General features: G+C 37.0%; 1 protein-coding gene across 1 annotated transcript in view; it reads right to left on the bottom strand.

Moving 5' to 3' along the window:
* Window positions 1–3,177: 3,177 nt before the first annotated feature.
* MRPS35 (mitochondrial ribosomal protein S35) overlaps window positions 3,178–25,672 on the bottom strand; it is a 22,613-nt gene continuing 118 nt past the window's right edge. The window contains 9 exon segments of the mRNA XM_010186466.1: window positions 3,178–3,232; window positions 3,305–3,699; window positions 13,716–13,785; window positions 15,547–15,656; window positions 20,330–20,469; window positions 21,780–21,840; window positions 22,242–22,409; window positions 23,604–23,647; window positions 25,611–25,672. The exon segment at window positions 25,611–25,672 is cut by the window's right edge and continues 32 nt beyond it. Of these exon segments, the coding sequence (XP_010184768.1) occupies window positions 3,421–3,699; window positions 13,716–13,785; window positions 15,547–15,656; window positions 20,330–20,469; window positions 21,780–21,840; window positions 22,242–22,409; window positions 23,604–23,647; window positions 25,611–25,672 (934 nt within the window). The 3' untranslated portion in view covers window positions 3,178–3,232; window positions 3,305–3,420.

Below are 25,672 nucleotides of genomic sequence, written 5' to 3'. Positions count from 1 at the left end.
CTTATGCCAGTTATTACAGTAGTTTCTAGATGCAAAAAACCAGCCAGAACACTGACAAAGCGAGTTCTTTTCCAGTCTGACCAAGCACTAGATCTCAACCTTTCTCTGGAATGTTTTTATGGGAGATAAAAGAAAGGTTAGCCTCCTCAACAGCACCAGCGAAACTATGCATCACAACTATTCCAGATGGCCAAGAACTTAAATTGTGTGAGATTTTTTTCCATTGGAGACAGCTTATTTTTCCTTGCCGTAAGGAACTTGCTTTTCCAGTTTGCGGGGGCAAGTGTTTGGATTTGAAATGAGACATCTGCTACTTGGAGGTTGGAACAGTGACCGCAAAGAAGCACATATAGAAGTCTTTCTGATCAAGTTTCAATTTGTGATGGACAGGGTTGCCTGAGGTCAGTGCTCTCATGAGCTAGGCTCCATGTTCCTCTTGGCCAGTAAATACCAGTGAAAGAATTACCTATGGAAACAGCCAGTGCCTCTTGATATCATGTGTGGCTTTTTACCCCTTCCTCCTTTGGAATTTATGCACCAGGGGAACTAGCCCGCTTCCTGATTTAAGTGCTATCTATCTACATTTCTATTCAAAAGTAACATGAACACTTCCATGTAACAAGAATGTACATACACAGGTATATATAGAGAAATACACATCTTACAGTCATGCATTTACATTATAATGTACACGGTACATTAATAAAAGTAATAAAAGTGACCATTGCTAAGGATGTACTTACTACTGTGCTGTAGAGTTGCTTAACCTGTAAGCCTATTACTCTTCAGCTCTTCATAGTTTTTAAACTTCAGTGCAGGTTCCCAATGAGATTGAGTCTTTTCTGCTTGAAAGAGTCCAGCGCAGAGCCACAAAGATGATCGAGGGAGTGGAGCATCTCCCATATGAGGAGCGGCTGAGGGAGCTGGGTCTCTTTAGCTTGGAGAAGAGGAGACTGAGGGGTGACCTCATTCATGTTTATAAATTTGTAAAGGGCAAGTATCAGGAGGAAGGAACCAGGCTCTTCTCAGTGACAGCCAATGCCAGGACAAGGGGCAATGGGAGCAAGCTGGAACATAGGAGGTTCCATGTGAACATAAGGAAAAATTTTACTGTGAGGGTGACAGAGCACTGGACCAGGCTGCCCAGAGAGGTTGTGGAGTCTCCTTCTCTGAAGACATTCAAAGCCCACCTGGACACGTTCCTGTGCGACCTGGTTTAGGTGATCCTGGTCTGGCAGGGGGTTTGGACTGGATGATCTTCAGAGGTCCCTTCCAACTCCTAATATTCTGTGATTCTGTGAAATATATTATACAGGAAAATAAAAGTATGTAGTTTAGTTCAGTTCACAAAAACACATGCTGCATCATCCATCACCAAGGTTGGGAATACTAACACTGGAGTTAAGATCCCAGTGTTCTAGGTATTCTACATAATTACAGAGAAACACTGCCCCCCTCAAATACAAGCACTTTAGAGGGAGAAGCAGAAAACCAGAAAGAGAAACATCGAAGATGACAAAGAGCTCAAAATACATTACTCATGACAGTCTGGTACAAGACATGCCATTGCAAAACAGAAGTTATTTACATATGCTTCCTAGCACGCCACTCCTTATGCAAGCACTGACATAGCTAATTAAGGAAACAAATTTCTCTTGTGTACATACTAGAACCAAACTGCCTTTGGAATAAAGCCAGGCTCAACTCCACCATCCATACCATTCTCTGAGTCAGACTACGGTTACTTCCTCAGTAATTTTGGTTTCATGGCTGTTCAAAAAAGATTTGGAATTACACAGAGGTACTATTTCAAATAAGAATTTTAAACATTACCCTCATTATCCCTGAATAAAGGAACAACCTGATAACAGCTAAAAGTTTCCCTATATTAAGCTTCTGCTAAAACTTCACATTAATACAAATCTAAAAGGAAGGACCACTGAATAACCAAGTTGGTAACTGCAAAATTGGGAATTCAGGATGAGCATTTTCCCTCTTTGTTACAGCTCTGGCAAATTCTCATAGGACAAAGAAAAGCTGTATTAAACTCAGTCTCCTGCCATACAAAAACAATCTCTACCTAAGAAGAAACTTTCTAAAACTGACAGTGTTTTGGAAATAGGAATACAAACACTCTTTAGCTGTATGTAAACACAAAACAAACAATGAGAAATCCTAGCAGTGAGTGAGCTGAGCCACAGAACACTGCAGAAACCAATTCCCTTCAGTTTTCAATGTCCTTATTCTTATGCTGTTTCCTCTCAACAAGCTGGTGGCAGGGTCACATTCTAGGTTCTTTTATAGGTATGCAGAATCCTCAAGTCTAATGAATAAAAACTCCCTCTGCTCCTTCCAGAAAATGAAGACTTTCTCTCTAAGCTGTAATGTTAGTAAGCCAGAAGGTACAATAAAAGCAAGAATAGAGTTATTTATGTCCTTTCAAACTGATATTTTAAGTTGGGTTTTTGTTTGCTGGGTTTTTTCGCCTGTGATTCCAGTGTTTCAAATCAATTCCTCTCAAATACAAGTTACCAAATGTAAGATAAACATCTAAATAATTTCTCTCACAGCTTTGAGCTTGATGCTACAAACATTTTTTTTCCCTTGAAAAGCCTGAGTACGTTTAAGAGACAACTCAGCAGGCCCCAGGGTACCAAGACTCAGTCCATTCCTATTTAAACTATATACTCGCCTCACTACTCACCAGCTCTCACTTTCATCAACTCTCATTATTCTTCCTTTCCCATGTACTTTGGTATCCTGTCAGCAACTGCTAGTTCACCTACCCACTACCATCCCATTTTCTACCTCATTTTATTCCATCATTTGAGAGACAAGTATTTTTACTTAGGGTATTTGTTAGCCATCATGATGACAACTAAGAGAACTTCACACTGCTTTGTGTGCCTCAACAACTCTCCCAAAGTTAAACTTAGGCAACATTATCTTTTAGAGACAGGGAGTCCAGATAGAGAAAAGTCTGAGTGACATCTGAAAAGCATTCAGAAAAGTTCAGAGCTCTTAACTTTCAGACTTAATTAATGGAATAGGGTGTCCAAGTAATTTCATTGGTTTTGACATTGTTGCCCTAAGTTATATGCCAAAAGTTGTGTGAGAAGTCAGAACGTGATTAAGTAGAGGACTGAACCGGGATCTCTCAAGCTAAGCACAGAACACAATGTTCAACTCACCAATATGACTCAAAGTGTACTTTATTCAAAGAACAAGATTCGTGGACAGGAAAATTATGTTTACAAGACAATTCATCACTAAAGAAGAATTACTACTAAAATTAATTTATCATCAGGTTTCAAATTTTTGGTTAAGGTTCTGAATAATTATATATCCATATCATAGAGAAATATTAACATAGTAGTTTCATATTTCTGTAATAATCACATGTACCTGCAGAGTCTGCTTTCATGGTAATACTTGTATATTCAATAGCTTCTTCACAGATTCCTTATACTGAGACATGCTATTTTCTGTTTCACCTTCATTTTTCAGTGCAATTACAGAGTTTTGGTAATCCTTAACCACTTCAGATGCAAGAAGCTCTTCCTTAGTTACATTACTAACATTCTCCAAGGCTTTTATTCGAAGTAGTGTATCCAAGGCATTTTTCTGAGAGCGGCTGTTTTCCCAGATATACTCTTCCATGTCTTCCTCAGTCTTCTCACTCTCCCACATCTCAGTTTTCTGAAAGAAAATATACATCATCTTAAGAACTACTCGAGACTGAAACAAAGCTACAGAAATTTGAAGAAACTTATCTCTCATACCAATTCACTTTAAAAATTACTTTAATCATGGAAGATATTTCCCCTCCTCAGAAGTACAAGACTTGTAACTCAAGCCGCGAACGGTTCAAAAGGTCCCTGCGTGCCGTACCTTTTCTGTGCAGAGTAAGTTTCTTTTCTCCCATTTAAAGTACTTTATGTATCTGGCAGATATAACTGGATGAGTCAGAAGAAAAGCTTATGGACTGTACATACTGAGTAACAAAAAACCTTGTAAAAGTAATAATTTTAAATAAACCTAAATGCTCAAGTTTTGGAAATATCCACCTAGCTATTATGTCCCTAGCATATGATTTTGGTATGTTTACATTGGCTATAAGACAACATAAAGTGAGACAGCTAATACCAAGTAACCTATGATGAGAGACAGCAATCCTTCACCATTTGGAAAATGTTTTAATTATGACTCATAAGGAAAAGCGCCACCAATTAATAAGATTCCTCTTCCTGCAAAACAAATTGCTCCTCAAAAGAACCTCTATCCACAAGGTGCTAATTTTTACCCAATTAGTTTTGCAAGATTAGTCAGGATCAGAAGTTGAACACAGAAGACAACATTCTAATGCCTGTAAATACTTGGCTTGTGCAGTTTTTCTTTATAAATTTTGTCTCTGAAGATTTCACCAATTCAGCAGCCCTTCCTCTAGCTTTAAAGACTAAGGGTTATTTCAAATGTTATAGCTTGCTATTTTTGTATATTTAATTTTTATTGTGCTTTGGTAAATATATCTATGCCTCATAAAAATATTTCTATTTTTATATATTGTAGATGGCAAAATTATTTATATATTCATAATTATTTAGTACTTTACTGATGTAAACAATACATAGTACCCTTATATTATTTCAACTATATAAGAATCACAATTTGAAGTATTTTTCATTTATTTTTGATAGTCATGCTTTTATTACAACTGTTGTAGAAAGCATGTCTAGGTTTTATCTGGAGAAATGTATTTCTCTAGCAGTAAGTTCAAAGCATTATCATAAAGCATTTACATCACAAGGATTTTTTCTTTTCAAATCCCTTGCCAGAAAGGGCTCTTCAGTAATTTTTTAACTATGCTATACAGAATAAATCTGGCAATCACAGGAGAGGTTTTTTTGTTTTTGTTTTTGCTTTGGAGAGGGGCAGAGAGTGAGTGGTGGTGGTGTTTTCATCTGTTTATGTTAACACTAGGCAACAAAATTGCTGCAGTCAAGCCACAATATTTAATAAACTTTAATTAAGAAGCAAGAAGTTCTGGGGTTTTTTACCTCTACAATCCTGTGTGCTCGGGTCAGTCTATCTGAATTTAAAAACACTTTAACAAATGCTGCATCCTGCATCTGGTAAATGGAATCTCTTGTCTTTTAAATCTCCGAGTCCAAATTTTAGTCAGAAACAGTAATTAACACTGCTAAAAGGCTCATATGACTGACATTAAAACCTGGACACAATACAACACAGGAGTAAAAGAACCTCACTCAATTTCCAGAGGGGGGCAGGGGGGGAGGAAGGACATACTTAGCTTGCATTGCTAAAACAGCAGCAGAGTAAGTGGGTCTAGTAAAGTATTCCTTGTATGTTTGAAAAATAATGCAATTCAATGTGGAGATTTACATAGTTTAAAATTAACCACATCATCCCCCTTCACAAATCCCTTGTTTATCTGCAAAATGGCTATCCAAGACTTTTTTTTTTCTAAACTCCAATAGAATTTTAAAGGAAAAGCTTCTCTCACAGGGATAGGGTTTCTCAAGAGTAAGGGAATATGGGTATAGCCCCTGCTCACTCCCTGGACCAAACTCATGTTTGAAGTTCAAACAAAAGATCACTGTGAGCCTTTTAAACACCTTTAAGTTACAGCAGAGATAACAAGAAGTAATTACAATTATTACATTTATCTCTTCAGGAATATCCTTCTCTGTACACATCAACTTACTTGGAGATGCACGCTGATAAACAGATTAAAATTTCCCTCTCTCTTTTGAGCAATACAGAGCAAAAAGATTTTAAAGGAGCCCAAAAGAACTGTTAAGTTTCTCTTTCTTGGAATCCTTCCCAGCCAAATGGTGTGTCAAAACATTTTAAAATAAAGTCTGAATCTGAGGGAGAAGGGAGGCAGGAAGGGATTTGACAGTAAGGGGAGATTTCAAAATCCATTCCTCAGCCCTGCTACAAGAAGCCAGTATCCATTGCTGCAATGTTGGTGGCCCTGCCTCAAAATGAAAAGTTATCCCACTGTACACAGGTCCAGACATACATCACAAACAGGAAACTGAACAGAAACCAGATTTTTGCAAACTGACTGTATTGAGTGAAACTTAAATGCCTTTCCAACCAGATTTATTGCAAAAGAAAAAGTGAATCTGGAATTATATTTTCATTTGAAAAAGTACCTTAGGTAGACGAACACCTATGAACTCTGAATAGTGCAAATGTTACAAGCTTTGTAGTCTCAGTTTGAAGTCTTACAAATAAAACTAATGAGGCAATGAAACAAACTTCAAAAATGAGGTCTTCATCACTCAGTGTTTCATTAGTTGATTATTTCTGTTCCCTGCAAATTTTAAAAAGTTAGTAAACACTGCAGGAAGTCTTACAAACAAGAACAAAACCGTGAAAACTGGAATACAAGTGTAGGACTGTGTAACACTTCTGTAGAATCCACACTTAGTGACCAGGGTTAAAAATCAAGAGTGTATTTCTTCAATGAATTCACTAAAAATGACTGCTTCATTCTATCGCATGTAAAACAGAATCTCAGTAAGTATTAACCAGCCTAGCTGAAGATGCTCTCAGCTGATAATTGCAACTGTTTCTCTTACCAGAGCTTACAATAAGAACAGGAAAAAAACCCTACAACAAAACCCCAAAAAACCAACCCTAACCTCAAACCTAAAAAACCAAACCACCATTTCATCTAGTCAATCAACCTAAACCTATTACTAAAGAGGCAGAGAAGAGTGTTTTTTTGTGTTTTTTTGTGTGTTGGGTTTTTTTTGTTGTGTTTTTTGTTATTTGTTGTTGTTGGTGGTGGTGGTGTTTTTAATTTTACACTTCCTACTGCTTTTTTAACACCATAAACAGAATGAGGATTTGTTTCTAGGCAAATCTTTTATGCTACAGTTTAAGACAGTATTTTGGGAGGTTTACAAGCCTTTACAGTGCTTAGTCTGAAATGGTGACACAGCATAAATACTACAATAGTATTCTGGCCAAAGAAATTGCTTTTTACATAGAAGTAACGAACAAAAAGCTTCAATTTGTATTGTAACTAAGTATAGAAGAAAGGAAATCACTTCTGATCACTTAAGCAGACATTTCACCATCATCTTTCTTGGGTTTTTTTTTCTGCCAGTTTAACTTTCCTAATTTTGCTGTCACAGAGATATGTAGGAGGATTAGAATTGTCAGTTCTCTGTTGTTTCTTTTAGGGAAAACATTTTAATTAAAATGTGTGAGTGGCACACAGAAATCTTCGACGCAATTAAAAACCTGACTGATGTTAGTCCATTTTCTTGTCAATGATTTGAACAGTTCAAAATTTAATGCTGTTTAGCAAAGACCACATATTTTAGTGAGATTTTTTTTTGAGGGGAAGGAAAATTCTTTAAGTTGCAAAACAAATTCCAAACTCTGCATAGCCTGGAATAAATACACCTACTTTTTAGTACTGCACTGAAACAAAAGATACTCTGTGTAGTACAACAATCGCAGGTTTTCAGGTAATAAATGACAGCTACTCTAGCATTTTCCAATGTATTCAATCTAAAAACCTTCAATCTAAAGAGGATCTGCCAAAACTATTATGTACTTATCTCTTGGGATGTATTTCACCTTTGAACTGTACTATTTAGTTAGCAACTTAAGTATCAACATAAATCTCTAAATAGACATATTTGTATCTTAAAAGATTGGAAACAAAATTTTTAATTGCATGATGATGCAGAATAGGTTGAAATACATTCTTCTGAATAAGCAGAACTTTATTTTCTAGGACACAGCAATGGCACAGAGCAGATAGAGCATCAAGGAAATCAGGAGAGATTGTGAGACTAAGCATTCCAGTAAGGTACAAAGGTAAAACAGAAAAGGAAAACAAAGAACAGAAGAAAGAACAGAACTTTGTCTCAAAAAATAATGTTGATGCAAGAAATGCTCGCACACTTATGATACTCTCAGGCTTAAACTCCAGTTCTGTCACTAACTTAGAGTCCTCAGCAGTCACCATCATCTAGATCACCCCTTTCAAAAATGAGGACAACTCCTCATTTGTCTGGGCTGAAATGGCTGCATGTATTTTCTGGAAAATCCAGGCTTCTGAAAGGGTCACTTGTAAGGTATTTATCTAACTCTGTTTTCTGAGTGCCCATCAGGTAAGATTCTGATCTCATCAAGTAAGATCAGTGATATTAAGGTTCCAAATCTCTGATGATTTTCTGTTAGTATCTATGCCCCAGAAGACTTCATTTCACTCCAACATTTAGACTGAAAATTAAATAGCTGTAAAAATTATATTTATGCATCAAAAAGGAGTCTTGCTTCTCCAGCAACAGGAAACATAAGGCTTAAAAAACACAAGGTATTACAGAAAGCCTATTACAGTCTTAAATAGTACAAAGACAAATTTTTGACTCAACCTTTTGCTTGAATTTTCATCTTCCGTGGTTCCAAGCAAGAGGTACAAAAAAAGTTTAACCTTCTTTAACTACAGTACATATTTCCCGTCAGCAAAGCTCTTTCCTTTGATTGTAAATGTTTGAATTCAGATCTTCAGAGAAAGGTGATTAAATTTAACATCTACTATGCCACTTGGCTTTATCTTTTCTGACTCACATTAATGATGAAGACTCTTACAAGTTGACAGATTTTGAGCACTGGCGAGTGCACAAAGAAATGTAATCCATGCTTCAGAACAAAGTATATATTGCAACATTTGGAGAACACCCTTATGTCAGACTCAGTTTGCATTACTCAAACCACATATAATGACATATTGAGAAAGAATCCTATTGTAGTAAGGGCACAATTGTATCACACTTCATTACTGTAAGATCTCAAAATCAGGAGATACATATTAAGGAGTCTTCAGTTATACTAAATGGTGCCCAGAGCTCTAAATCTGTCTCTCCCAGGTACATGCTCATCACTATGGTACGACCCTCCTTTTCAGTTCAATGAATCCTGATTTCTCTTCTGCCTGAGGAGTTTCAGCAAGACTTAAGAGTGTTTCCCTCCACCATCCAGTTTAACTCTACAACCCACGTGTCATAACATTCTAAGTGTTCAGAACAAAGTATACTTTTGAAACCTATGTAGCCAGAGACCTGCTTAGGTTTCAAAAGGGGACTCAAATCCTTTCACATATTTTGAGTTTACAAAATAAAATCCTCCTAAGAAAACTGCAAAATTATATTGTATAACCTGAAGTGATAAAAGTTATGCTTACTTGTAATGGCTTAAAATGATTGTAGATGAAAAAAAGACAATACAATTTAAGTGCTAACTGAAGTCTAAAGAAAAGCTATACAATAAATTTTAGAATTCTTACCATTGGCTAAGTAAAAAATATTAATTCAGCTGCATGCATACACAGACTCCCTTCCCCACCAATGGCTTGCAGCTGAATGCTCTACTTAAAGAAATGTGAAAGCCATGTGGGGCACTTTCCTCAAATACATTCAAACTACACAGCTTTGGAGTTGATAGATAAATTTTAGTTAAGCCTCTAGTGTAGCTCTGGCCATACTTCAGTCTTTTTCCTTCTCTCACCTTTCTGCTGCAACTTCCCTGTCCTTTCATTTCAGGTACTATCAATATCTACAATGCAAGCACAATGCAAAGAGATGCACCCAGAAGACCCCTTGGCTATTACTGTGCAAATTCAGCAGACACTTTCCTCTTATCCCTACTTCTATATTCCTTCTTCCCTCCTGTTCTTTTCAAGTCTTGAATCTGTTTTTTTGTTTGTTTTTTTTTTGTTTTTTTTTTGTTTATTGTTTTTCTGGTTTTTTGGGGTTTTTTTTTTTTTTTTAAATCAGAGTCCCAGTAAAAGCAACAGAGAGTTCAAAATGCATATACAGCATTACAGTACTGTTAGTATGTCAGACTGGACTCTTTACTTTAAGAAATACACTGGGGAACAGAAAATGCAAGAGCAACTTTTCACTTATCTTTCAAGATGTCAGTTGTGTAATGCAGAATGATACCTCACAACGTATTTGTGTACGTTGAAAATCATATGAAATGGAAGCAAGGAAAATTGCTGCACCTTTTTGTAGTCTTGACTGGTTTAAAACATCTGTAAGTTATTTCCTCCTCACTCAATACTGGAAAATCAACCTCCTGCTCCACTTATTTCTCCTTCCTGCTTTCAACTTGTAAAAGAACTTTACCTTTTAGTGATAAACTATTATATTAACCTGAGCTGAGTGCAAAGAAATCAGTTTATGATCTTTTTAACCACTTGAGGGCAGCAAACTCTTACTCTTTAAAAACCACTAATACAAAAACATTCAGGTTTAGAGGGATGTTACCGCATTCAAGAAGTACCATCAATTAAGGGTAGCAGAAATACAACTAACTGAGCTGCAGTTTAACTATCTACCTAATACATCTCACCCTTTCATTATTTAATTCAATACAGGCACAATCCTGGGGAATAATTTGAAAGGAATCACAGAAAAAGTCCAAAGAAGATTCTTTGGAATCTTCAAAGTACAATCCTTACCAGATGGTGCAAGTCAGGTATCTACTGAAAACATTCTAAAAGCTAATAAAACACAAATATTTTATTAAGAACCTGAAAACTAATGAACAGGAAGCAAAAGATTTCCAAGTATTTTAAAATAAGAAAATAAATGAACATTCTTAACTTTTAAAATCTGAATGTTTTAAAGATAACTGAACTCACAGGCCTGATAACTATCTGCATTTACCAAAACTAAGGTGCCAAACGCATCATTTTGGGATCTTAAGGTACACTTCTTACTTCCTAGCTATCTCTGTAAGAAACAAATACGCAATTAAATTGCGCTCCCCAGTAGATTTAGGCAGCCTCATTAGCCAACTTGTAGTTCAAAAAGGTTGAACCAAGAACACAATGTGTAGACCCCTAATACTGCTCTCACTCTTCAGATCCATCTCAAGAAAGCGCACACTGTCTTACCAAGCAACTATTAACCCACTGATAACCTGCTAATATTCTGATCAGCTTCCCATAGTTGTTCTGCTTTACAGTCTCACCTGAATATAACAGATTATGTATTCATGTTTTTCCTCCTCTCTTCCTTCACTTCCTCTACTAAAAAAAGCAGGATTTTTTTTTTCTGCCAGAAAATAACAAGCACTATAGATTCCCATTGCCAAAAGCAAGAGTAGCCTTGTCAGCTACAGGAATCCATTCCAGAGGATAAAAGAAAATAATGACATTTCTTTCTTCAAAATAAAGGGGGTTTGGCTTTGGCTGTGGTAACTCTTAGAAACCAGTATGCCAAAGTTGATTTGTATAAGCTTTTATTCATTGATTTAAATGCAAATAAACTCTTCCCCACATTGCAATTCAAGCAAGAAATCCATTCTTAACAATATATTCAGAGCCTTGAGGCTAATAGCAATAGATTTCTACTAAGCTATGGATGCCCTGGGTTTTAATTGAAGCACAGACTGGAAAAGCATAGGAAAAAAGTTTGTAATACAGAGGCTGCTGTTGACAAGTGATAAATTTTGTCTTCTAAGCATGCATACAGAGACAGATGAGCCAGAATTAAACTCTTCATACTCATTACTTTAAGGAATATCTTTCTGCTGGAAATGCATCTCCACACAACGGAGCTTCCTAGCACATAGTTCACTACATGGCCAACAAAATTACTAGGAATTGTCTTCCTTTAAAAAGGTTTCAGATTCCTAAGCTACTTGGATGCTTATTATTGTAATAATGCTTATTACAGTTCATAACTGTAATAGAAGAATTATGCATCACTGGCAACTAAAATATAATTACACCAGAAATTACATTACCTGAGGTGTATCTGAATAGAATTTTTCCTTTTATATCTTCACATGCCTGCTGGTTTACAAAATTCAGTAATCCAGTTATTAACATAAATTAGAGTTATGCCATGTTTAGAGAGATAGTAGGCAGTTTTCAGAATTGAGGGCAAAATTTACATGCAGACAACTCTCTCTTCACTTAGCAAGAACGGACCACTGCCCTCATCTTTTTGCTGAATTCCATCACACACATGCAGGGAAATACGGTGTGGCACTACTCTGCTGTGAAAGTCATCAAATCTTGCAATTTTCATAGTTCTGTAAACAGGACTGATGTTACTGTCTACATGGAAGGCCAGCCCCCATCCATCCCTCTCCAAAATTAAAGTACGTACAAATTAAAATAAACCATACATTGTTTGCTTATGGTTTATAAAACATATCCAAACTATCTTTCCACAAGTTATTAAGAGGCATTACCACTGATCACGGAAAAAAAATCCAACAAAACAAACCACAAAACAAAACATCACACAAAAAACCCATGTCTCAGGAGATCATTAATTTTTCATGGAAATCAAAGACAATTACAACTGATTGATGAACTCATCAAATATTAACATGGAAGTTGAAAGGTAATAAAAGGGAGAGAGACTTGTGCATATTCAATACACACTGAACACTCATGTAGCAATATCGTATAGCCCTGTCTTCCATCACTAAGTAATGCTAGAGCAAAGGACAGATGTGGTGTTTGTCTGGAATTAATAAAGTGAGCAGTGTCTAGCTCTCTTGTCATTGCTTAATACTAGAAACTGATCTGTCATTAATTTAAGATTGTAATGCAATGTAATGCTGTTGGGGAGAAAAATATCCATGTGTACAAAGCACTTGAAATCTATAGTAAATGTATCTTTTAAGTTGTTAGTACAAGCTGAATTTAATCTGACGCACTCCACAATTACAAAAAGTATCCCTCAAGGCAACTTCCAGTGAAAGGGAAATACAGCTCATCCTCCTTATTGTGATTGCAATGATCAAAATGAAGAACACTAAATGCATAAAAATGCTAAATATGGAGATTTAATTTAATTACTATAGAACAATTGAAAATGAATGATTATAGAAAAGTTTACATTACACTTGCTTTGGTAGAAAGGTGGGGAGGATGTCCCTTTTCTGAGGAAAGGTGAGCTCAGAAAATCACCTAGCTCCCTCCAGCTTGAGGCAAGATTTGTGAGAGAGCATTTAAGAAGCAAAATGTTTTGAAATTACAGCCAAGGTTTACCACAGCCCAAGAGGAGCCCAAGACAAGACAGTAAAGTAACAAGACAGGAGTTGCAAAATGTAGGCAAATCTTAAATACTGCGCTATATGTTAGTTTTCATAGCTTTAAAGCCAGAAACAGAGCCCTCTGCTTTTTCGGAATAGACTTCTTTTCATCTTTAAACATTGTCAATATTAAAAATGCATAGATAACAGGTGATAGTAACAGACTACAGCATTTCTCTGGAGGCACTCAATTCGTATTTCAATATTGTGCACAGGCAGCCCAGCATGCTGCCAAACTAAAGGTATATTTAGGAAACCTGAGAATTAAGGTGTTTTCTGCTAGACTCAGGGTCAGTTTTAGGCTCATTGTTGTGAGAAAAAGTATTGGGAAACAATCTTTTATTAAGGTCAGAAACTAGAGAACTTTTCAGAAGAGGCAAACTACATATAAAACAGAATAGCACTTGTAAAGTTACAGACAGGCACTCTAAGTTGACTGGGGAATTAAGACCCAAACATAAGCAATTTACTTTGGTTGAAGAGAAGTGAAGTGAAAGAGGAAAAGAATGTAGGCTAATTTGCTTTAAGCTGCACACAGTCATGGAACCTTTCAGAAGTTATGAGAGATGGCATTAGAGCCTAAGTTATTCACAACTGCTTACCCAAGACTCATGGTACAAAACTGTGAGGAGATGCATGCTGTAATCATAGTTCTGTCTTCTTAGTGGACACCTGAAAATTAATAAACAAAGGTAGTCTTTCTGAAATCAGGCCACTGTGATATACTTTTGAACAAAATGTTAAACTTACCATCAAAATTTCTAGTTTGTAATATCGGAATCTGAGGACAATGTGTGTTTGATTCATATGCATTTGTGAATTACATATAATCAAGAATAACATCATGAAGGCATGAGTATTAATAACATGGGAGAATGGGCATCTGCAAGTCAGTAGGAAAATGCACAAAATGCAAAAACTTACAGATCTTCAGGAAACATTAACAACTTCTTTGCTCTCTGTGCCAAAGTGGAATCTAACATGCACTAAGTCTGAACTCCCTTAAAACCTATTTTTTTCCCCTTAGACTCAAAGGGAGGGAAACTACTGGTAAAAAAAGCCATGAAATACAGTTTAGAACAGGAGATCTAACCAATGATCTAAGAAGAAAAGCTTAAGTCACTGTAGCTTGGCATTTTTTAAGTTTAAACAGTATCTCCAGTAAACTATGTTGGGATAAGACAGTCCTACAAAAGCAGGGTATTTCTTAAAACTAGTAATCAGAATCTTCTGCTGAGAACTTGATGACATTAATCTCTTCCTCATGCTGATCAACCATAGCCTACTGTCTCTTTCTCACACCTCTTCCTGTGAGGTGACTCCTTCAACTCCCTTTCTGATACAGAACAAAGTGAATCATGAAAGACTACATCTGAGACTCTACAAAACACTCAACTGAATGACTATGGACAATGACTATTCTAGCAAATAAACTTTAAAAAGGACTCAAGCTTTTGACATGTATTCCTTCCATGGTGAAAGAGCCTCAGTTTAAAAGCAATCTAAATAGTAGCCTGGAAAATCCTGTATTAAAGAAACAGATACTGCTCAGAGCTTGGGCCTAAGAATTTACTAAAAATAAAGTGAAATATCAACAGGCATATTAAGAGTTTCTTCTTGAACACAGCATGAGACCATTCACAGATGCTCTACAGGGTAAGCTCCTTTCAGCTACCCTGATGTTTTAGCTACAAAATAAGTCTCGCTAGGGAAATGAAACTGTTGGTAGTCCAAGTGGTCTCAGTAAATTAATTAGATTTACAAGTCTAGTTAAAAAAATATATGCACAATTTTACACATTTTGTATTGCTTTTATGTAGAATAAAAGAGTATATCATACTGAAGGACAGGTAGTTTAAGAGGAGAAAAAGAATTCTAATAACATACAAACTGAAAATACTACCAATAATGTTCTTATCACTGAAAGCTGCTACGAATTAAAGTGTATTGTGAATTTCAGAATATACATGTATTCTCTTAAACACTTCAGAATTCAACACAGAAAACACATTTCTCCAATACAGCCTTCTAAATATAACTGTAAGTAACTACACTGACTTGTTTATATCTAGAAAATCAAAACATTGAGAAATATCTAGTCACTGATGGTATTTTTCTTGCCTGAAACTCTTCAGATCATTAAGAACCCATGGGTTCTGTTTGGAAACATGACAACTACTTTAAAATAACATTTGAGACTTTTAAATACAGAGCTTCAATAACTAATAGTATTCAACAAATACTAGGTTGGACCTTATGCAATTTGTCCATTACAATTTTAACAGTTAATAACTGGAGTACTGGTACATTTAAGTTGTATTTTAGCCTTAAAAATAAAATAATTTAACAAGACAACAAATGAAACTGGAAGATATCCAACCCCTTCTATGACCATTGCTGCAAGGCATTTCTTTTCCCTTCTTGTAACTGTACCTGTCTGTTGTAATTGTGAGCATATCTGTATCCTTACAGTACCGCTCTCCTACAAGTTTAATAAGCTTCTTCTTTGCATGGTCATCCAAATTCAGATTAGACAGTTTAACCTTCAAATACAAGAGAAAATACCTTTAATTACTTGGATAAATGCAATCTCTGCAATCTGAAAATATTTTGGGATAGTCAGGCACATCTTTTACCAAGAATTAAAAGGACAGTTATTAAGTATGCATTTGCAGAATTTTCTTCTGATTGCATCAAGTCAGAAGTCTCACCACAAGGTAAGCATAATCTGAATATTCAAACAATACATTTCATCCAAATATCAGAGGGACTGGGGGAGAATATTCCTACACAAACTTTTTCAGAAGAAAAAGAGCTGTAAATTCAGTTTGTAGCTGTATTTCATATTCATGTATACTTCATATGGAAAAAAAACTTTTTTAGACTATTTTCAAATACAGATCAGTAAGGTTAATACTAAGATGTATCAAAGATATTCAGTACAAGCATCCAAAAGAGGGCAAAAGACATCAAGTCAAGACACACCAAATCAGAATTCTCAAAATCATTACTGGGATTTATTAATAAAAGTACATAAGGATGAACACAGATAACAATGTAACAGAATATAACTGTCTGATCCCACATAATAGATCAAACAATGGTGTGAATGGCTTGTCTTCTGTTCCAATACCAGAAAACCCACAAACATAAGATATACAACAAATAACTAATACTGATTTTAAAAAACCTTTAAGAAGTTAGTCTGAAGCTATTTTCTATATGCAATAACAAGAATGAAAAGTAAAGCAAGCTGGTTTTAGCTATTTGTTAACAGCAAATAAGAAGGCTGTGAACCTGAACAGTCTAAAGATTTATAGTGTTGGAAACGTAAGTTTCTACTAAATGAGAATTGCTGAAGAATATTAAAAACATGTAGACTAATTTGTCCACTACTTGTTTTTCTTCTTTTCCTTTCTACTGTGTCACTGCTATACTAAAGAACTGTTCAAAAATCAAGAAACCTGCATCAGAAATACTAACAGAAGTTGAAGGACTAAAAGAAATTAGCAGCTCCAATGAATAACAGGAAAAAAGTATTACCTGAAAAGAAAAAACCCTACTACTAGAAACAGAAAACTGAAGTTATACACCTAAATATTACAAGGGAGGAGACAACAGGGTTTCAATACTGAAACTTCTAATCTTGAAAAAAACCTTACATTCATTATTCCACAGATCATATGAAAAATGTTTCCTTTTTAAGGAATTACATGCTCATTTACTATGCATGCCTGGAATGCTGGTGAACAGAAGCTCATCTAGCTTTGTTCCCTAGCTTACATTCTGTCAAATCTGATTCTATCAGACCTGTTAGGTGCATCCAGCCTTTAAGGCAATGTTTAAGCTGCAAGAAGAGCACTATTCTTAATGCAGTCTAAAATGACCATGAACAATCACTTTTGATGGCACTACACTACCAGGATCCTTTATGCACACAGCATCCCCTTGTAAGGCTCTGGCAGCTTGCACTCAATGCTACCTTATATACAGTGCCCTTCCATGAAGTGCAGCCACACAGCCCTTAATCAGTGGTAACAAGAAAAGGAGCTATGAGAAGGTGGACCTGCCTCACCTTTACTGAGAAGCTGCATCTAAGCTGAGGCACTCAGCCTGAGCCACAGCGCAGCCATGTCTGGGTTGAGGCATGGACCACACCGACCCAACCTTGATGCACATCCTTGAATTCCTGGCTTGACCGTATCTACTGCATCACTTGGAGTGCCCTATCACCAGACTGTTAACTGATCCTAGTTACTGTCACCAGACCTAATCCTGATCCACTGACTTGTCTTCCCACTTCAATTTGTTGGAATAAGATGATCTTCAAGGTCCCTTCCAATCCAAACCATTCTATGATTCTATGATTATGAACTTGTGAGGTGATCACTGGGCTGCTGAATGGACAAGGCTGCTATTACCAGACCTGTCCTGTTCACATCGCTCAGGTTCTTCACGTTGTTCATGTTGCTGCACCATTTTGGTGTATGTCACTTCTCCTACCTGCCTTACTGCCCCTGGGTCACCTTCCCTTACAGAACAGCCTACCCTCACTGCTGGCTGGCAATGCTCACCCAAATTGATGAGGAACACCTTTTTTGTAAAACATTTTCTTAACAGTCTCTCTCTAGCACTCACAGAAAGAAGGAATGCTCCAAACTCTAATAGGTTTCAGGCAAAACTTTCTGGCAAGCATACAACTGCTACTGCATGTAAGCACTTCATGGCCATGCCTATCTAAACTTAACAGGATAGTTCAGCCCTATGTCCAGCATTAGCTTGCTCGAACCAACAATGCAAAAAATAAAATTGAGTACTACTTTTTGCACTGTCTTAAAAGGAAGGCATTATCATATTTGTATCATGCTGCCTTCATACAGTGATCATTCGAAATTTACTGTTAAGAGAGCTATGATTTTACTCCACATGACTCATTTTTCCTGTAAAAGCTAAAAAGCTATCTTATACAGGTCTGTTGCCTGTATAAGAGGATCACAAAAATATGTTGCTTTTACTAATCCAAAATCACTTTAAAGTGAAAAATATTTATATAGCTACTTCATTAGAAATGCAATAGCAAATGAACAGCTTATATTTATTAGCTGGAATGCTGCAGACTATTTTATATTGAATTTTTAGAAAAGTCAGAGCTCCGCAAAGAAGAACAGTTGATTTTATATCCTGCAGTGTTGTCTGGCACAGTGTGGACAATTCCACTTGGGAATAGACCAGGATAAATTTAATGACAAGGAAAACTGGCATAGGTCACAAGAGATGAAAAAGCTGCACCTCTGTATGATACCTGGTAGAAAAAAGGCCTAATTTTTTAATTAACACTAAAAAAGTTAAACTTTTAAAAAATATTTTGAAAAGAAAATCTTATGAAGATCCACAACAGAGTTTATCATCATCTGTATCTAACACAGTGAACGCTCTCTCATTGATACAAACTCAACCACTATCTGACCCAATGCCATCTGCTTTCACCTTTAAATCCTTCTCTTCCCTCTCCCTAGGCAGATTTTATTATCAGAGGATTAATCAGAGGATTAATCACAGAAAGAATTTATTAATGAAGTCTGGGATCAGAACACCAGTAACTGAAAAAGCATATGGATAGTTGTTCCATTTTTGTGTCCCACTCCAACCCCCTCTTTTTTCTTTTTTTTTTTTTTTTTTTTTTTTTTCCTACTATACATGCATAATACACACCCATGTAATACCTTACAAGTATGAAGGTCAGTTAACATTAAAGGACAGATTTAGCTAAGATAATACAAGCATGCTGATTTGTGTATAATTTTGAATTTTCCTCTCCACTGCAGCACAGCAAACCCTTAGTCCAACATCTTGTGTCTCAACAGCCACATTCAACAGAAGACATTTGTATGTAGTAATGTTTTACACGATTTAGAAAACAAGAAATTCACATACACTCACATCTGCTGTTTTTGATGGCAGTAGATTCAATGATGTTTGAGCAGCTGAGCTCTTCCCCCTACCTGTGACACTATGCCCAGCACTGTCCTGCAAATGTCAGTTTTACTCCATCCAAGAGCAGGGAGTGTCCAATATGTGCCTCCTCTGCACACATTCACACCACAGCATGAAGTTAGGGGCTTCTATTCTCACAGATACACCACATTTCCTTTTATTTCTAATGCATACAAATTTTTTAAAACTTGCTCTTGACCATAGACCTGAGTTAGGAGACAAAAGACTAAATTCTAGTATGCAAAGACTACAAGGAGATGACAAAGTTACTGCTAACAGTGGTGTGAAGTTCTTATTCAAGTCAATGACAGACCAAATTAAATTTTAGCATTGAAGTTTTTACAACATAAAGGGAAAGCAGAGGCTCCTACAGACAAAATGAACTACTACTGTTTAAAGTTGCCATGATCAGATATTGTACAGGTGTTATGAACACATGACATCATGCAGTATTTTAATTTCTATACTGACAGAGTAAGAACACAACTATCACTGACTCACTGCTGCTGCTCTGGAGATAGGCTAAAATCTCACCTCAAAAGGCACGTTCAAAAGCCACAGCACAATCCACACTTTACTACCATGAGGACAGCCAAGCACGGGAACAGGTTGTCCAGAGAGGTTGTGCACTCTCCAGCCCTGGTTTTCAAGATCCAACTGCATAAAGTCCCAAATAACTTTGTCTGACCTCATACCTACCTTACTTTGAGCAGAAGGTCAGATTGGAAAACTCCTAAGCTCCTTTCCAACCTCAAGTATCCCATGATCCTGTGATCAGAAGGCTGCTGCCCCTACTGCATACACACTGATACCTGGAGGCCTGCCAACCCAATATTTACTAATAGTGTCGCATTCATATGACCTAGCTTCCAATACTTGTGCACTTCTAGGGTCTATGAATTAGCAATGAGAAAGTCTAAAGACAGACACTGAATACAAAGGCACTTACAGCCTTTTCTATAAGTAGATTCTTCAGAAGGTGTACTACTTTGCTTATATTGGAGCTCAGTCTTCATTTTTAACTACATATCCATAACCTCACAGCATCAGTTCTAACATGCTCCAATATACTTAAGGAAATCCACTGCTTTTTATTCAGACATTCTATTTACTCAGACTATTTCTCTCATTCCTGTACAACACATCATACTTGCACATGTTTTCAAAAGAAAGCCAAGCATTTGGGTTTTCGAAACAAAGGCTGTTTACCAAAAATACTTACTCTTAAAGTCACCACTCTTGCTTTGGGATTGCGAATAGATGTCCCTGAAGAAACGTAATCTACTGTTTCAATTTCAATAGGAAAATGCTGTTCACATTTCTCATCACTGTCCAAAGCACTTGGCCATTCAGTGCAGAAACCTGTAGAATAAAGAGAAAACACTTAAAGTAATATCTGTTGGTTTTTAGTTTGGTTTTTTGTCAGTTTGTTTGGTTTTCCACAAAATTTATTGCAATACATGTTTTTGAAACTACTATTTATAGAAACCATACTCATTTAGATAATAGCAGGGTCTCTGCTAGACTTGCTCCAGTATTTCAATGTCTTTCTTTGTACCGGGTTCCTCAAAACAGGATACAGTACTCCAGATGCAGTCTCACAATTGCCGAATAGAATAACAGAGAGGTTTGGGTTGGAAGGGACCTTCAAAGATGCCCTAGTCCAATCCCCCTGCCACAGGCAGGGACATCTTCCACTAGATGAGGCTGCTCAAAGCCCCACCCAACCTGACCTTAAACATTTCCAATGATGAGGCATCCACAGCTTCTCTGGGTAAGCTCTTCCAGTGTCTTACCACCCTCACCATTAAAAAAAAAAGTCTTATGTCCAACCTAAATATACACCTTCTTCCAGTTTAAAACTGCCACCCCTTGTCCTGTCACTACAGGCCCTGGTAAAAAGTCTCTCCTCGACTTTCTTGTAAGTCCCCTTTATAAAATAAAAGGTAACAATAAGGTACCCTAAGAGCCTCCTCTTCTCCAGGCTGAACAACCCCAGCTTCCTCAGCCTTTCTTCACAGGAGGGGTGTTCCAGCCCACTGGTCATCTGTGGGGCTCTCCTCTAATAAGTCCATGTCTTTCTTGTACTGGGGATCCCAGAATTGGATGCAATACTCTATTATAGAGGGGAAATAATTAATTTCCTTTATGTGGTGGCTACACTCTTTTATTAATATAAGCCAGTATGCACTTAGCCTCCCTTGTCACAAGGGCACACTGCCGATTCATGTTCAACTTCCAAATACCCACCAAGCTCCACATGGCTTCTTCTGCAAAGTTTACTTCTAGCTGTTTGCCCCTTCCCCTGTACTGCTGCACAGGTTATTCCATCCCAGAAGCAGGACTTTGCAGTTGCCTTTAACTTCCTAAGTGTCCTTACTGCGGGTTTTTTTCCTGCCTGTTGACATCTCTGAATGGCAGCTCTGCTCTCCAGTGTATCACTTGTTTCCCTCCAATAAGACATATCTGCCTATCACCTGTATGACTCAATGCAGTAGTAAGAAAGCTCACAATACTAGCCTAACAAATAACCACTCAGAGGTAGACCATGTCTCACCTTCTACTTCATCACATAAGTTACATTTTGCATTGTCTTAAAACTCCAAGAAAGATGGCTTTTAAACACAGAAAAAAACCTCAACAAAACAAACAAACAAAAAAACCACCCTCACCTTTAAGAGCTGCACAGTGTTTCTTAATTGCAGGAGGAGTAAGATGCAAAAAATTGGGAATCTGAAACAGACATATTAAGAGTTACCAAAATAATAGCTTTATGTCTTTTCATAAATAAAGGGGCACTACTGAAATCTGATTACGTTTTTAACATTTGTTAAGAGAGTACAATACACTTAATACAAAATTCAGAAAAGACCAATCTACTCAAGTCCAACTTAGCAAAAGACTTAAGCTAAGGCCCATTACAAAAGTCATAGCCATGACAATCCTAAAAAACTCTCCTGATTTGGTTCATTTGTTACTTGCATCTGTATGTGTTTCCATTTAATTTAGAAATTAAATAGACTATTATCCTCTTTAATAACAGAAAAGATTATCCAAGTAGTCCAATCAAAGCAGCGCAGTCTTAATGAATAATAATTTTAAAAGTTACCACAAACCAATGGAATGAGTCTTACCTTTATAAGTTCCAAGTTGCCTTCTTTTGGTGGAGGTACTCCTCTCTTTACTGGGTAACCCATTCGAATTGGTAGAGGCACAGAGGCAGGTTTAAATGCAGCTGCTGTTGGATAAACACTGCTCCAGTCCTGATCAACAGCCATCCTCTCGGTTCTGGGAGGCACATGCTAATAAATTGAAAATTATAGAAGTTTGATGGGAGATACACTGTTTTGTGAGACAAAGCAGGAACCACAAACACAAAAAAAGTTATTTCAGGAATAAAATTCCCACAGCTAGAATTTCAAGACAACTTTATATCAAAAGTTAGTGCTTATTTGTACAGGTATTTTGAAAGGACAGCCTCTCAAAGCTTGGGTAGCAGAGCTTTCTAAATTTTGCATTGCATTTTGTTTCAGAAATGCTTACAAAGACAACCTTATCACCTTCTTCTGTTGTGATAAGCCAGTGGAAGGAGGAAGGGACATTGAACCAGTAATGAATTGCAAACAATTTTTTAAAGTGCATAAGCATCTGATAGGAGGCAAGAAAATGAGTTTTAAAACTTTGGAATTCTGAAAGTCTCAACAAGTTTCTATTAAAAGAAATAGATATCAAGAACTCTGAAATTACTTGCTATAGAAATTCAAGTATAGGAACAAAAATTACCATACTGCAGAAATAGCTTATATCCTCCAATAACTGACCAAGGTTCCTGTGAAATGCTCTTTAAAACAAAAAGCAGAACAAAAGAAAGCAGTCTTAATTTTCAGTTTAGAAGGGTAAAGGACAACCTGGTCTGACTGCTTTGGTATATCATTAAATGTACTCTTAGAAGTTAAACAAACAAAAATTTAATACGCATCAGGTCTGATTTTACTATTTGCCTTTCAAAATCATAACACATAATACTTTGAAATTTGTGTGTGGAATAAATAAGAAATTTGTCAGTGATTAAATGCTCAGATACCAGTTTTAATTTTACTGTGCAAGAACAATTTCACTTACGCACAATATCAGATTTTTAATCATGCCAGAAAACAACCACTGCAAACCCTGTAAACTCATACTGAATACAACATTAAAGCATCTGGTTTTATTTTAAATGTAACTTTAAGTTACTTTTAAGGCCTGCAGTACATGGTGTCAATACAAGCTAACTGTTAGCTTGTTATTGTTAATGTTTTTGCCTTTATGAAAAGGCAGATTAAAGACATCTGGAAAATTAAAGAAGGTAGATGCTTATTCTAGAATAGTCACAGTGGATTGTTTTACCAGGTTCTGCCTGCAGAAGGGGTTCCTATACAAGCAGGTAAAGACATATAGCTTAGAAAACTTTTTCTAACACATCTGAGTTAACTGCAAATAGGTTCAGTACTTACTGATCTTACAAACTGTGGTGTCCTGCCTCTTCTCCTTGTTGAAGCTGAAAGAAAAAAGAAACATTCTTCAATACAAAGTATTATATGGTTTTGTGGAAAAAAAAATACTGCATAATCCTGTATGTTGGCTTTTTTTTTCTTTTACAAAGACAATATACACTAATACTTCTTTGTCTTTATGTGGAAGAGTCCAAGATCAGATACTCACACTGCAGATTGCTCATTTTTTTGAAATTTAAGATAAAAAAACCTTGGAAGCCATTTCATCTGGGTGTATCCTAGAAACAGGTTCAGGGTAATTCAGTGGTTACATGCATAAGTGCATTCTGTTAGCATCATTTACTCCAGCTTGATGCAGGAGTAAAGAGAAATGAGATGAGTAGAAGTGCACTTTTGCCCTCTTAACTGTGCTTCCTTTTCTCTTCCACACACAGCTGTAGAGTTACAAATCACTTCCCACCAGCAGTACAAGACAGCTAAACCTACTGCTACAAAAAGAATCCCATTACTCCACCCCTTCCTTCTGACAGCTCATCTTCACACCCTGTTCTGTGCCACTCTTGAGGTCCTCTAACCTCTGTATAAAGAGCACATCAAACGGATGGGGAACAAACAGAGGGCTTTGTTTTCTGCCATTTTACCAGGTTGGTCTGGCTTACTGAGCAGCCTCAGAGAAGACAACAGAAAATGAAAGAGTTTACTCCCTTTTAGCAGGCCTGAGCCACCACTTGGCTCAACTTTTTAGACAACTTACTTCAGTCAGAGTTGTGGTGAGGGACTCATAAGCAACCATGAAGATACCAAATACCACTACATTTTCAATCTAAACAGAGATCTTCACTTTCTTGTCTTAATTTCCTCCCCTTTGTCAAATGCAAATTTAATCAATCTCCTCCCCAATCCCTCCAAAAAATCAACACCAAAACAACATGTCCTTTGCAATAGACAAATGAAGGCAAATCTGATGACATTTATTTTCAAGTTTCCTATTTGAGCTTGAGGTCGTCTTGTTTGGTTTTTAATTGCTGCCACATTACTATGCAGTATATATATAACAAAAGATACTGAATGGGATTTAGAAGTGGATGTTTGGGTTCTATTTGCCTCATTCATTTCTCTCACAACCTTACCCCACATAAGCCTTGGGGAAAAACTTGTGAATTTCACAGTTCTTTTGTTCTCCTTATGCAAATACTTTATGGATCAAATTCTGCTCTTCATCTTCTTGCTATATAAAAATTTGAACTGAAGAATACATATGGAGCTCTGCAACAGCTAATCCACAGCATTCTTTTATCCCTTGAGCTACCATTTTGTAGTGCTTTTACAGACACACACACACTTCATTCGTTACCAATTTAACTACTTCTGTTACAAACATACACAGTTTCAGGTCAGGACACCTTTTACACCTGCAGTGCCACGGGCCTCCAATAACAGACATAACTTAAAGGCCTCTTCAGCAACCTAGCCTGCTCCTGAATCTGCAGATGAGAAATGCCCACCCAAGCTTTGGAAAATGCTGTCACAACCCTGCCCAACAGTTTCCATGTGCACTGAAAAACACCCTGAATAGCTCAGCTTGAGGCCAGGCACGACACAAAACACTTAAGATCCGTGCACATCCCTTTGCAAAAGATGAATTGCTCCTGTGAAATACCAAAAACAATGCAAAACTACTGCAGGTCCTCTGTGCCACTGTGATCTTGAGATTAAAATCTGTCTAGCGAACATTAATTTAGTCACTTATCTATCCACAATATTTACACTGCCAAAAATCCATACCCTTTACCAGAAAGATTTTTTTTTTTAAAGAAACCAACACCTCTCCAGCAAATATTTGCAAAATAAAATGTCTTTTTCAGATCCGCCTGCAGCCGGGAACGGAGTAGGGCCAGGGACCTGAGCTCTCCGCCCGCTCGCAGGGACCCGCTAGGCCGAAGACAGGAGCAGCCGGAGCCCCTCGCCCCGCCGCCACCACCGCAGAGCGGGCAGGACCACTCTCACCTTCCCTCTGCAGGCCTTCCCTGCTGTTCACCGCAGGGGCGGATGAGAACTTTGCGCCACCG

Source organism: Mesitornis unicolor, unplaced genomic scaffold (genome assembly GCF_000695765.1).
Source record: "Mesitornis unicolor isolate BGI_N332 unplaced genomic scaffold, ASM69576v1 scaffold23046, whole genome shotgun sequence".
Taxonomy (NCBI): domain Eukaryota; kingdom Metazoa; phylum Chordata; class Aves; order Mesitornithiformes; family Mesitornithidae; genus Mesitornis; species Mesitornis unicolor.
This window is presented reverse-complemented; position numbering and strand designations above follow the sequence as displayed.